This window comes from Cyphomyrmex costatus, unplaced genomic scaffold (assembly GCF_001594065.2).
Source record: "Cyphomyrmex costatus isolate MS0001 unplaced genomic scaffold, Ccosl1.0 scaffold10, whole genome shotgun sequence".
Lineage (NCBI taxonomy): Eukaryota > Metazoa > Arthropoda > Insecta > Hymenoptera > Formicidae > Cyphomyrmex > Cyphomyrmex costatus.
Window position 1 is genome coordinate 1058301 of NW_017274954.1, and position 15551 is coordinate 1073851.

The window sequence follows — 15551 nt, forward strand, 5'->3', positions numbered from 1 at the left end:
GACGCCGTGGCGCGGAGATTAACGAGGCGATTATTAAAATATGCAGTACGCCGGCCTAATTAGCCCGCCAATGAAACCAAGAAGTCATCTACTCTGCTTGCCATCTTCTTCAGTTTTACAAAGGTCGCGAACTTTAGCACGACGCAATTTCGCCGTATTACCTTGCTCAATTTAAGCGACAAGTCAAGTTAACTCGAGCGCTGTTTTATAGCTGTTTTTCATAGATTTACTTTTATGATAATATTTTTTACATTAAAAGATTTAACGACAAGAATTTAAGAGATCTTTTCATATTAAGAACATAAAATTTCAGCGAGAATAAAACATTCCAAGAAATATAGAGAATTAAAAAATTTTATGAGGTGCCAGGATATAAAGGAGAATTCAACAAATCTCAAAATTTATGTCTTAGATATGTATCATAAAAAAGACAGTTAGTAACTATAAAATTTTCTCAGTCATAGATAAAGACGATTGGCATTATACGCAATGTATGCAGTTATTGTTTGTTATTTCATTATTGTGCTATTTTATTATATTATACCTATATGAATCGATACAGCTCTTTATAAGTTGTTATAAACTTATAACTTATAGTCCTTGTTTTCCAGGAAATATTTTACGCTATCTATCATACACGAACAAAAAGCAGTTAGTTTTTACATCATCAACCTGTCGATAACATGAACGATAAAAAATGTAACTGCTAATCTATTTTGCCTTGTAATGCAGTAATAATGCTACAATAATCTCGCGTTTTATGTATAACGCATAAAATGCGGAAGGAAGAATAGCAACGAATTTTTGTTAACAACAGTGAGATTAATGTAGCAAGTTAAAAGAATGAATGAGAAAAAGTGACTCGAGCTCGCGAAAATGCGAAAAAAGCCACTCCCGGCTACTTATGCAAAAGTGCGCTTCATTTGCCGCGACAATTAACGCAGTTAACCTGCGACGCAAGCACGCACGCACGCATAACACGCTCGTTATAACGAACGAGCCTCGTCAGAGAAATTCTGTCGTCGTGCTGTAAGCAGAACAGACAGAATCGTTATCAAAACTTCATGTCGCGCCGGCGAGACGTATAGCGAGATTCGCAGTTTACGCAATCGCTGGTTGAACCGTTGGAATTCAGCCTTACTGCATAGAACGGTAAAGATAAAGTAGACGCACAGTTACGCGTGGTATAGCACATAACCTCCGGCGACAGACTTCCGTGATTCTCGTAAAACACGATATCGCCGTTGTTGCATTATTCCACCCTGACGTGACGCAACGGCAGCTACTGCGCTGCGCGAACATTATTAATCATTTTTTATCATCACCCGCTGTCGTTGCAAAAATGCCATTTCGCATTTTACTTCGACTCATCTCTCGGCAGTCAAGTTGTAAGACAACTTTCGAATGGGATCGCATCAGACCGAGAAGTGCGTGAGCCGGTGAAAGCGATCGTCGTGGGGAAGACACAAAGCACGGTTCGTATCTTCATAAATCGCGTTTGTTTGACCAAGGTTAAGAATGCTTCAAACTTGATTCCTTTACGTAATATTGTGACTGTAGGATTTTGTTGTTTCACATAATTTATTTAGCTGTAAATTTATTGAAGTCGACAGGCTATTTTTGGTTCCATGAATTAACCTTTTGCACTTTTTTTGGCACATTAATTCACTACATTTGCTAATATATTAGTAAATTAGGAAAATGCAGCATTATGTTACACATTGTGCATATGTATTCATATATATTTATGATAACATTTAAATAAAAATATTTAAGAGTCTTTGTCAAAATTATCGACTTTATATATTTCAAATATTGCTTTAAAATATTTTGATTATAATTTAGGTGTATATCGTATTGGTAACGAAATGATAAAAATTAAATGTTTATTTATGTAGACAATATTGAGCCTTTTTTTTAACGCTGCGACATCGCAACAATCTTACTGTTATTACCCACGACATTTACATGAATACACTTTCCTAGAAAAGATAGCGTAATTATTCCCGCATGGCAACGTAATCATCATACCGTTAAAAATAAATAAATCATACTTTGTCCCAATTGGCTTTTGTACTTCCAATAGCTACTTAAAAGTAACATTTAACTTTAACATTTGACGATGCGTAAAGACGTAGACGTGACAACCGCACAATTATGTGCGCATATGTATATGTGTGATCTCTTCCGCGTTGCGTAATTTCAAGTGCTGAAGTCGTCAGTCGCAATTGCTGCATTTTCCTAATATAGTCAGATAGTAGGAGAAACCGAATACACTGCTGATTAAGAAGATGTTAACGGTAGTCAAAGAAAAGGCCGTTATGAAATTTCACTTTGCCATCTGTCCCTCTTTAATTAAACGTGTAAGATTGACGCGAATTAATTTGATTTGCATTATGTGGTGGAATGTCTTAATATCATTTTTCAAATGAATTTTTTATAATGATTTTACCAAAATTCGCATTTAGGGATGCCAACTTCACAGAGCAGCTCTGTGAAGATGGCACCCCTAAATGCGAATTTTGATAAAATCATTATTGCATTTCGTTTGTTCACTGTTTGTCCACGTTGGTCCACCCTCCAAAAAAAAGTTATACACAAAAAAAGTTGTAGCACCCCCAAGTGATTATTTTTCATTATTATGAAAAATATAATAAAAATAGGGTGGACATACGTGGACAAACAGTGGACAAACGAATGCAATAATGATTTTACCAAAATTCGCATTTAGGGGTGCCGACTTCTCAGAGCTGCTCTTTGAATTTGTGAAAAGAATAAAGTGTTTAGAGAAATTTTTGAAGTAGATGTATTTTAAAGAAGAATATATTAATAATAAATCAAGATTAGTTTACAAATGTGAAAGGAATTCAGTAATTCATAACGTATTAGTTTCCGAAAAGAAAGCTGATGCATTATAAATTGCTGAATCAAAGTCATGCATTGTAATGATTTTAAGTTATAGATCAACGCTAGAAGTTATGTAGATACAATATTATAAGACAAGATATGTCATTTAATTTCCCAGATGACATGTATATTGCATAAGGTATTTAAAAGACGTGTTTTAGAACAAAATGTTATCTGGATTGTTAAATATTATTGCTGTAAAATGTAATGTATTATTTCGAAAAATTTTAAAATGTATATAAAGAAATGTGTGTACATGTAAATTAATTATTATTGGAATTAAATTACATGTTATATTATATTTCTTTTATCCATTCTATTTATTGTTCAACATACATATCGATATTAGTAGCTTTTCCATTTTCTTTGCAGACGACTGTCCAAACTGTGTGGACGAACATAGCAACAGCTTGGCGGCTTCAAGATGGACGATGCCTTTACTGAAGCTGGGCGAGAAGAGATACTACCTGGGGATCTTCTTCAAGGTATCGCTCCTGCCAGTTACGCTGATTTATCTGACCGAACCGTCGACCCGACCCGGGTCTCGGACTTTATCAAATTATTTCCGAGCTCGTAACTTTCCGGCTTTGCTGTCACGGACGGTTTTACGGTGCATCGAATGCCGGGAACCAGGATAGTAATAAGGGTCTTTTCGGATAACAGTGACCCTGTTGGTTGCAACAGAGAATCTCGCGTGATGAAAGAAGTGAAATATATTGGAAAGAAACGAAGTATTTGGCACGTAATGGAAAATTGAAAGAGTTCCAAGCAAAAGTGATTTCAGATTGTAAACGCCAAATTTATTATTACAAATAATGTAAATCGTAAATACACAGTAAAAAAATATAAAATAAAGTTTTTTCAAAGTTATACACATATGTCGGCATTAGACGATAGTTTTTCTACTATAAAATATTTTTACCAAAATCTGGCATTTAACGCAAAATTCTTTTCTGTTTTAATTATACTACAAGTATTAAATTATACCGGCACAAATTCAGAGAGAAAGAAATAATTTATGTATCTGTTTCAATTAATTATTTATCTATAAGATAGAATTATTTTCTACGATAAATTAGTAAAAATCACATTGTAGGTACTTCAATATAAATTGTTTATAAAATTTATGACAGTTTATAAAGTTGAAAGCGTATCTTCTGTCTCGAGGATTTCGCAGGCAGTGCTGATCTCATGCGGGTCTTTCGAGAGCGTCATTCCTGGTTCTGACGTGTGTAAACGCGTGTCCGCGCGCGAACACAATCGTATCGATTAGAGTCGCCCTTATTACGGCTTCCCGGATAGCCTAGGCGCTTTTATTGACTCACGCGCTATTAACACGGATTTCGCAATTCCATCGCTGCTGCGGATCCGGCCGGAGCGACCTCGCTAGAGATGGATAGAAGTGATGTAAAGGCGTTCGTTTAAGCGGACTTTTCGCAACAAAAGTGCGAAGAGGAAAAAAAAAGTGGAGATTCTCTTCTTCTCTCTTGACCCTCTCTTTTAATCGGATCACCAAAGACGAGTCCTCTTTGTTTCGCAAGCAAATAATAGACGTCGCCCCATTAATCGAGACCTTGCAAAACAACTTTGCTCGTTGCCGGGCAATGACCGACTTTTCCACTGAATTTCGAGGTTCTCTTGACGACAGAGAATGTTTGCTTCTCTCTTTAGTAGAGAACTTATTTAAGTTAGGAAAGGAGGCAGTTTTCGGGGTGAAAGTCAAGTTTCTAGATTGCAAACATACCACTTGTTCTCTTGCTGCTCCAATTAATCCGTCTGTTTGACTTGTAGCGAGATAAGTACCCTTCATGCATGTCTTTGATGGACCAAAGTGTATTGATCCCGTTGCATTATAAACGGGTCATTAATTGATCCATTAAAGAGATCCATTCAATATATTCTATGCGTTGATATATCTTCATATAATTTTTAAATACTAGAAGATTTTAAATGATAAAGGATTTTACATCTAATAACAGCTTTCATTTTTATAACAAGGAATTAGAAATAAAGTTCATTGTGTAGTACTTAAAAGAAGAAAATGTAGTTAAGAACAAAATATTAGATTAAAAAGTACTTTTACTACTTTTAAGGTGACATACATGGTCAATAATATCGATCAGTAATATTCTATTAATAATATTGACAGTATGCATCAAAATTTTTAGTATTTTTACAACTTTACACGATTGTTGTTGACGCAATATATTTCACTTTATGTATATTATTCGTTATACTGTGACATACTGTGACATAGATCTTAGTAAAGCAATACTGATACTCGAAAATCAAAATCCGAATTGTCGTCAGTATTCTAGCTATGTCAGTTCATCAATATTAAATATTGATCGCACACGATCGGTAATATTATCAGTGCCTGTTAATATTGACAATATTATTGACCGTGTAGAAAGTCATTTAATAAACGAGAATATATTCAATAAACACTATAAACTTTTTTCTAACTACATATTTAATATAATCATATAATTATATTATACGTATTTTTATAACAATTTAATATCAGTCTCCAATTTTGCTTGTTTTCTCTTGTCAGAAAAACAAATGTATGCCCATTTAGAAAGGACAAATGTGTTTCTACTTTTTAATTATTTTCCCTTTAATCTTTATTTTCTTTCGTTACGCGGTATGCCCTGAAACACTATTCGAAACCGAAAAGCCAATAGCATGCCACTGATCGTCACGTACGATTGCTGTTTCGTTTAGGGAGGATAGACCGAGCTTAAGCGAAGCCATCGTGCACGAGTAACGACGGGTTCGTGCCGACGTTTCGTGGCGGCGCAGGAGAGCGTATACGCTGCGAGATTCGAGCGGAAAGGGAATGCAGCGGTAATGCAACGCCGTCGTGTCGGGCCGCTCCCGTGCAATCGCGACGGCGCTCTATTTATTGCGCTTTATTTGCATTCCCGGCAGGTTACACTCGATTTTTCGCGTCCTTCGCGTTCCATCTTGCCCCATCGTATACACCAGACGGATCGACGAAAGAGCAACGAGAGAGCAGCGACGAAATTCGGTACCGTTGACATTGACGAAGCGAGAGACAATATTTACTATGCTCTTGAATACATTTTTTCTGAACGTTTAAATGCGTAAGTGAAAGATGTGTACGATATATGTCATACGCAGATATTGGAACAACAAATAATAATATAAAGTGGATTGCTAAAAAAAATTGTTGCAGTAATAATGTTGCAAGAAAAAAAATATATAGAATAATAAAAAGTTTATAGGAAACACAAAAGTATTTTATCATTATGATGATGAGATAAAAATTAAACAAATGTTAACATTACGATTCTTCTTTTAAAAATGAGTTTAAGATAATTCTTTAAAATTATTTTATACAGTTTTTAATTTCTTAATTAAAAAGTCATTAAATACTAATTGAAATTATTAATTAAAGTAAATTAATTAAAATTTAACTTATATGTACTTATACATATATTGTATTAACTCCGAGTTTAGTGTCTATTACATTAACATGAAGATCACTTTGCAGTTAAGACAAATAATTTACATAAGCATTAGCTACCAACGGTGTTAATTACCGGCAATGTTAATTTGGACAAACTTTAATTAGCGTAGCGATTAAGGTCTAAAAAGATTCATTAAGTTCTACAAAACAAGCAGAATATGCAAAATTCTCGCTAAGTGTGATAATCACTTTTCTTAAACATCCTGCATATGTAAAAGCAATATATGGTATACTTAGATCGTGTAATTTGTAATATATATATATATATATAAACTTTCTCTACTTTACTATATATTTTATAATATTTATGAAATACATATTTTGAAAGTGTTTTCAATGATAATAATAAAAAGTATAATTACAAGTCACATCCGATGTTCCAAGTTTGACTTTATTATCGTAATACTATTATTACAAAATTTTGTTCAATATAATAGTAATAACTTGGCGAATCATCAAAATATAAAGACACACCGAAAGTTGCATCTAATATATAATATAATACTTTGCAAAAGCGTAGCTGCTATATATGCATACGTTTCATAATAGAAACGTTGCGTTCTCAAGAATTTCAAGTGGATAACCCAGTCTCTCAGTAAACGTATATTATGCATCCTAATTATGTTTATAAAAAATTTTTTAATTTATGAGTAAACCCTCGTAGAAGCACTACATTCTGTGACTTTCCATCGCAGTTCGATTTCGTGATTATTTGTTATTGCAAAAAAATACGTTGTATTGTTGCATTATGCGTTGCATTATTAAGGGTGCTGTGAATTTGGCACGTGCGTCAGTGCGATGTGTGATGGCCGAGAACCACTTTTGCACTTAAATGTTCGCGGCGACTAGGCGCGAATGCGACGAAACGCGAGGAAATTTGTAACGATCGTAAATAACTACGGTCAATGAAGTCAGAGGTGTTCGTGCTTTTGCAACGTATCGCGGTCATAAAAATCACATAATGCAGTGCGGATAACCGAAGTTACACAGCCGATACGTTATGTAATATTGAAATGTCGAAGAACGAATTCGTCGTACGTTTAATGTTCATCAGGTTTCTTTCAAGCGCGTAAAATATTGCGATATACTGCGGTTTAAACTTGGCTAAACATAAAGATATATATTCTATTTTCATACTTCTATGCAATAATTATAGTTTGTATTATTGATACATTAAATAATTTCGTTGGTAATATGTTAGTAATATTCCAAACAGGTTCTCGAATATAATCTGCCGAAATCGATACCGGAATAGCGATTGTATAACTTTAGTGTGAATATTAATGTGCCCCTACAATCTGTATGCTGTTAATTATTAATACCGACCAATCTGCTATAATCAACGACGATCACGAATGTTAAATGTGAATGTTAATGACAGCTTATCTCTACCATAATTTGATTACACATAATTTACCAATAGTTCAAATGTTTCTCTTTGTCATAATTATTGTGATGTTTAATACATAAATTTAGGTCATTGCTTTAGGTCAAATTTCTCTCTCATAGTATTCCTTTTTATTGTACATAATTGCTGTTTATGTCGCGGATTAATGCATTATCCAGCGTTATAAATGATTTATAAATTATTTGTATATATAGTATAGCCAGTAGGTGCATGTATAGTAGATATTTTACCGTAAATATTTAATGTATAGCGATATTTGTAACACAAATATAATAACAATAAATTATTATATCAATTTTTAATACATTTTATTTTGCATATGCTTTGTGCAAAATATCTTGTATAATTAATGGCGTTTTGTCAAAGAAAAGAAAGAACGTTAAAGCAAAGTAATATCATCCTTTTTTTTTGCATTGTAGGCAAACTGGTACAGAGCCTCGCAATATTGTCGTTATCACGGGATGCATCTGGCGAGTATAGCCTCGCAAGAGGAGAACGATAGACTTGAGAAGCATATCAAGGACTTCGGTCTCGGTCACGAGCATTTTTGGACTTCTGGCACCGACCAGGCCGAGGAAGGAACTTTTTTCTGGATGGCTAATGGTAGGCCGATCACGTTCGAGAATTGGAACGTCGGCGAACCAAATAATTTTCGGTGAGGGTGTCTTACAATCGCAAACAATTTACATTCCAGCTTCTGATATTGATCGCGGAAATTTCGTCTTATCATTGCGATACGATTGGCATAAATCAGTTATTGAGACATTAGAACTCGTTTCCGGTGAAAGGTGTTCTCATGGAGACTCTTTAATGGCAACAGAAACTTAATTTCTATGATTTCAGTGATTTCAAAAGAAAGTTTAGTATTTTAGTGTTGCAATATTTTTGATATTTGCGCGTAATTATAATATGTTTATGTAATATAAAATTATTTTATATGTCCTTTTTCTTTGAAAATACAATTATAACACGCGTATGATTATAATAAATTAAATGTATTTATACATTATTAAAATTTATTGTATTATATTACGTCACGGACATATTTTGCCACTTTAAAAGATATTAATAATTACTTTTTCAAACAGAGAAATAAATAACAAGATATTTTAATTAATTTCTATAATGTATTTTTAAAATTATTAAATTATTAAAGCTATAGTGATTATGTCTTATAATGTTTTGTATGCATTGCAAATTTCTAAAATAAAAAAAAAAATGTTTAAAAAGATATGCAATTTTAATTTTTTAATATTCAATATATTAAATACATTATTAGATAACTTATTTCCTTATGAATTTTACTTAAAATAATGCGGATTTTATTTAGTCTTCTCATTTTCTTTCAGATACGAGAACGGCGAAGAGGAACATTGCCTGGAGCTCTGGAATAGAGATGGCAAAGGGCTCAAATGGAATGACAGTCCTTGCAGCTTCGAGACTTTCTTCGTCTGTGAAGTGCAGTGATCAATTTGCAACAAAGGCTGGAAGAAAGGACTAAACGCATGAGAATATTCGTGTACAGATATCAGTTTATTCATGTCCTCAAGGTGATCCTCGAGGAAACTGCATGTGACATTCTCGTCGGCCGTCCATTTGTTTCAGTGGACTTAGCAAGATAGAGAGACTTGACGTGACATGTGCGCTCGGACTGAAAACGATATGTGATTAGCCAGCCGTTACTGTTGTCACGTTTTACACGTCCAGAATTCACGAGTGTGTGCGCAAAACGACACCCAATTCAGTCAGTTCTTTTCGTAAAAGAATCACCGGCAATAAGCTAAGCGTTGAATAAATCCGCAATGTCGGACGATAAAAACGATTTATTTGCTTTTTGTGCAGAGGCAGTTCCAGACAGAGTGCTTGACGTTAAATAAATGCAATGTATTTAAGTTTTTACATATTTGAAAGGTTTTGTTTTAAATTTAAAGGGTAATCAATAATGACAATAATTAATATTTTTATTCTTAAAAAGAGAAAATACATACTACAGAAATTTTTTTTAATATGTTTATATTTTAAGTAAAACATGTACGTTCTTTCATATGTAAATCTTTAGATATGTAATTATTTTACTTATTTTTGACTGTGTTCATATTTTTTTAAAAATTTAGTTTTACCTCTGCTTATTAGAGATTTTATAAATTACTGTGAAATATTACAAAACGACGCGTGAAATCTTTATACGCACCGAAGAATCGATTGACTATAATATTTCCCTATGCTGCACAGAGATATTATTACTAATCATTTGTTAATTTGAAATAAAAAATTATGAGGAAGACAATATTAATATGGTGACATTGTTATAATTATTCTTATATTAATTTATTTTATACAATATCAGATTCATTGATGTAAATTGGCTTATTTATGCCATGCTATGATTGCCTCTCGATTTTTCGATTATAATGAATTTAAAAGTTTCTGATAGCATAGTGTGATATAATATATTATATCTTGATCAAATAATTCTCTAATGAAACCCAGATTGATGTATTATTCTCCGAAACTCGCGCTCTTGCGTAAAGGAATACGGTAGTATCGCTGCATTTATTTAATGCCGAGACTCTACCGTGTTTCCTAATAGAAATTTAAACATTTTGAATTATTATATAGTCAGTGCATGTGCAATGAATTATTTTGACGCATGTATCTATATTATGCAAATATATATTGCAAGTATATTTTTGTTATCAAATCAAATTAGACAAGTTTTTAACAATTGAAAGAATGATTAAATCAATTTATCGATTTTACAAACGAAATAGTTAATTAAGTCGAATGGATTATTGTCAACGTTTACTAATTTCGAATGTGTGCTAAACACTATCATATATTTTAGTTTTTTATATGTTAACATATTATGCAAACACGTACGTAATATGCATGTATATACATATATGTAAATATGTATATATATTTACATCGCACACTAGATAATGATTGCTACAAGTAATATTGCTAGTAGTATGAATAAACCAAAAGATTCTCTCGTGATGCTATAATGTTTGGTATTAAGAAGTGCAATCGTTTAGTTACTGACATTGTCAATTCCAGTAAAACACTTTACTAGCAACGACCGTAACTGTTATTGATTCGATACTTTTAATCATTTACAGAAATAAGAAACTAATGTTAAGTTTTGGATCTGTTCATGTATTAATTTTTGTAACTCTTCGTATCATTTTTTTAGATAAAATAAAAATTTTTTTATTTATATGTAATACTCAAATCGTAAATATCGATCAATTCGAGAGCTATCTTTATGTTTTTCAGATTTTAATTGTGACCTTTTAAATTATTAAGTATTCAAAATAATGGTATTCTTGTTATGTCTGCATTTTAAGCTTTTCGACATAATTTATATAAAAAAGAAATCTGAATTTTAAATCCTACAAAATAAAAAATCTGATATTCTACTCCTTACAATCTTTTTTAGCGTAGTGCACTTGAATCTCCAATTTTACTGTTATAATTGGCAGCGCCTGCATGCGTTTTGAATGAAAATATGGATCGTTCAGCGTCATAACGGTTACAATCTACGTTAATTAGGTCACAGTATAAATGAGCATCGTGATAGATCTCGTTTGGACAATAGTTAGCCTTCATGGTAAATGAAACGAGGGTTCATCGTTGTACTCTACGTATTCTATGTATTCGCCGTCAGAAACGTACAGAGAACGACGTTGTACATGGCATTATTTAGCGCTAAATAATAAAATCAAAATCATTCTCCGATTTTCTGATTTATCAAAACATGACATTTACACACATTTATATCATTTATTCACATTTTTATATTAAATTTAATTTTTCAAATCCGATGCTGGATAGTGCTAATGCATTTTATTAATTAATTAATTTGTTTATCACGTTTTCTGATAAATTCAACGCTAAATATATTATTGTTATATTTCTGGAACGGGGAAAGAGAGTACATAATTTACCGTTCTTTATACATACATCAAACTAGAACGGATAATTATTTTAATTATTTTAATAATTAATGGGTACAATAATTATTATATAAATTTTTCACATTTGTTATTTTATATTCTGTTTAACTTTTTCATTAAAGTAATAATAATTTTTACTTCTCATTGTCAGTTATAGAGATTTATTGAGTGCAATGCAAAATGAATTTTCAATAACTTCCTTTTCTTTCAATTTCTTTTACGGAGGTTGAACACACGCTCAATGATGTTTATATAGCCTACCATATAATCGTTAACGCATCACATAAAAATATTTTCTGTATTTTAATAATCTTATTTACATAGGCTGTGTGAATTCGACGGCTAATCATTTCCATCTCAATCCTTGTTCGACTATATTATGCAGATATGCACGGTAAAACAGACAAAAAGAAACCAAGCGCGTTATACACACTTAGGTATACGTTAAATTTTATTACGCCACTGGACCGTCCACTATAACAAGTAATTTATGCCGCGACACTTTATTTAGACGGCAATAAATGCAGATTCACTAGAAAAGCGACGGGATTCCGTGGGGGGCCGTAAACAGTGTGCAACAACGCATTCAATGCAACAGCACGGCCGCTCTCGTTCTTTATGATGCGGATCTGTCGTAATGTAATACACGCGAAATCTTTAACATGCGGCCACTGTACCAGTTCAAGTTTTCAGATATTTATCGAGTAACCGTTGCACGATCTTCTTGTAATTTTACTTTTACGTTACGATTAACTACGTGGAACGGAGTCGCGATTGAGAAAAGAATGTGCTAACATTATTTCCAAATCTGACATAAATTAAGGAGCAATCTAGATTTACGCGATTAAAGTATTTCGGACTTTCATTTTACGTAAACTGCGATTATTATCATCACAATGTTTATATTATTTAAAATGTTTTATACATTACTTTTTGTATGAATTTAATTTGCCGATGCTGATCGAGTAATATGGAATTAAATATGGAAAAAGATATATATTGTAAATACAGCTATATAACACTGATTATGTGTATATGATTTTTTACAATTTCGTTTCCTAATCAATTTAACATTATCTTTTTTTAATTTACATATTTACAAAATTTTATATGTAGATTATCTTCTATACTATTAATTTAATTAATTAATTAAACATATCATTTATAGTTCAAATAGAAATCTATTTTATCAAAAAACTTACGAGATAATTATAAAAATAAATATTTTAGGAAACTTTAATAGAATTACTTATTAAAATTAATATCTATTAAAAACAATATGTTAAAACAATAAATATATAATGTTCCATAATGCATTTAATTTTCTTATTTATTATCAGCAACCGTTACCATTCGATCGCTAAATTTCTGCAAAATCATTAAACGTAAATTTTGTTACATACTCTTTCCTTTATCGACAACCAATAAACCAAGAAACATATCTACAATTTCTGTAATTGATAATAATTCGAAAGCAAATATTGAATACAGTAATATGATAATGATCATATTCGTATAAATAAAAATTCGTATAAAATATGTAGATAATTAATTATTATGATACAGTAATAAAAGTTACAAAAATTGCAATATCTGTATGCTGAGTAGAATTTGAATTTTACACACGTATCGATAAATATCCATATTAAAAAATAAAATAAATAATTTATTTTTAAATATTTTTCTCAATTTTAATTGTTTTTGCAATATCATTTTAACATATCTTAACATATTTTAAAGAATTCTGGTTTTATATGTAACTATAGTTTTTAACATATATTGATATCTTGTGTTACTATAGAAAACATGAAGGAGAATCACAGGTAATTGTAAAAAATTAAAACTAGTAATATACAAAACAACAATTTTATTGGAAACAACATACAATCACGTGCCACGTATGTTCTTTATAAGTGTTCGCGCGTTCCGCCAAATGTGCACATTACAAACAAATACAACTACTCAAAGTTCGCAGAGCAACCCCGTTCGTTTCGTTCGAGTTTCACCCTCGCTTGTTCACTCTTACCGCGGAACTTACGAACGCTGTCGTTCCATACGGACAGCAGTTTCACTTCACGATATCGTATAGATCCTTTTGCTTATGCTCTCTCTTGGGCTAGAAACACGAATACAATATCCTAGATCCCAAGAGAGACAGACGGAAGTAGAGTCGGAAAAAGAGGGAGGAGGGACCCTTATTATTGCCGCAAGGATCCCTATCGCGAGGTTTCATTTCCAAGCCGCGCTTGCTGTAAAGGGCTTGCCTAAAGGGCTAATCCTAAAGGATTTCTGTTTGCTAACCCTAGTCCTCAATGACGAAGACGGAAAGCGAGGATTCATCGAGCGGAGGAGACCTCCCTTTATGTACAAGTACACCGACGAGTACGTTATACAACACACGAGTTCCATATACCTTTGGTATGCACATACTCATATGATACCTCTAATTGTGATGTCACAGCAATCCTTTTAGTTGGTACAAAACGGCGCGCCCCTTCACGCTTGGGCGACGCCTTTGATGATTCCATATCTAGTCTAGGGTTAGAATTTTTTAATGATAATCTGAGGTAGCCGTAACCATTTCGATGCAATAATTGAACATTGTATCGCGGGACGATATAAATAACTAAAGTTTTCGTTGATTCGCGCGAGTACTCTGTCCGAGAACAATGCATTAATAAAAATATCTTTCCCAATTCATACGTTTAATTTAATGTATATACATAAGTTTAATTAAACAAAATTTAAGAAAGATTTTTATTAAAATATATATAACAAAATCAATTGTGTTCTAAAAAATACTTTAATTATGTAGCTTGATTAGCCTTGAAATAAAATAATTTTTTGGACCATAAGTCGCTAAAAAGTGGCGTTTTTTATTCGTTGTATCGATTCTCGCGGAATGCAACGTATGTTTATAATTTTCTACTAAAAAATGTTTATTAGAAAATAATGTTAATTTTTATTTTGTCTTTTGTGTATGAAATTTTACATATCTCTAGTTTATTATATGTGATAATAATAATAATTTATATTTTTCAAAAATTTAATTAATGAGTCATCAATTTGTTTGCGAGATATATCAATTGCTATATTGCTATAAAAAATGTACATAATTTCTTTTTATCATTTATAGATTAACGTTATACAATTTTGATTAAACAATTAATTAATCAGAGTTACTAGTACAGTTTCATTTATTGTGTACAAACTTTTAAAAATTATAAAGTATTTTTTAAACATAAAATTTTAAGCTATCAGTTTTGATGTAATAAAATTCCTTGTTTAAATAATTCACGCTGTGAATCATGATCGAAAGAGTTTCGGCTAGCAATAGAAAGTTTAAAAGGCGAGGGATGTGAATCCGATAGAGATCATGAAAAGAAGTTGATCATCATGTACTCTCGGTTTGGAAAAATTCAATGTACGTTTAATAGTTACGAATATAAGGATTTCGCAGCGACTACTATACTGGAAATTATTAAGGCCGCTATTTCGTGTGTGCGCACAATGATATTTTGAGGGAACTTCGCAATCTCATTGATTGACGAATCGTTGTGACAGATTTTATGTTTTTACAAGCACTGTCCTTGTTACCTACATTGTAATTCAATTTTGTAATAATTTGAATTATGTATAGTAAAGAAAAGAATTAGAAGATTCTATTCTTCATTGGCTTTAATGATGTGAATTAAATGCGAGTATCGCCAAAGGAATTTTATAGATTGAAAATTTATATAGTGTAATGATCGTTCACGTATGATTGAAGTTTGTATGTACT

At 32.0% G+C, this 15551-nt stretch overlaps 1 protein-coding gene across 1 annotated transcript in view; it reads left to right on the forward strand.

Moving 5' to 3' along the window:
• Positions 1–9278, forward strand: part of LOC108783360 (uncharacterized) — a 69238-nt gene extending 59960 nt beyond the window's left edge. The window contains exons 3-5 of the mRNA XM_018551909.1: positions 3280–3392; positions 8231–8466; positions 9161–9278. Coding sequence (XP_018407411.1) covers positions 3280–3392; positions 8231–8466; positions 9161–9278 — 467 coding nt within the window. The remainder of the gene's footprint in view (positions 1–3279; positions 3393–8230; positions 8467–9160) is intronic.
• The last annotated feature ends 6273 nt before the right edge of the window (positions 9279–15551 follow it).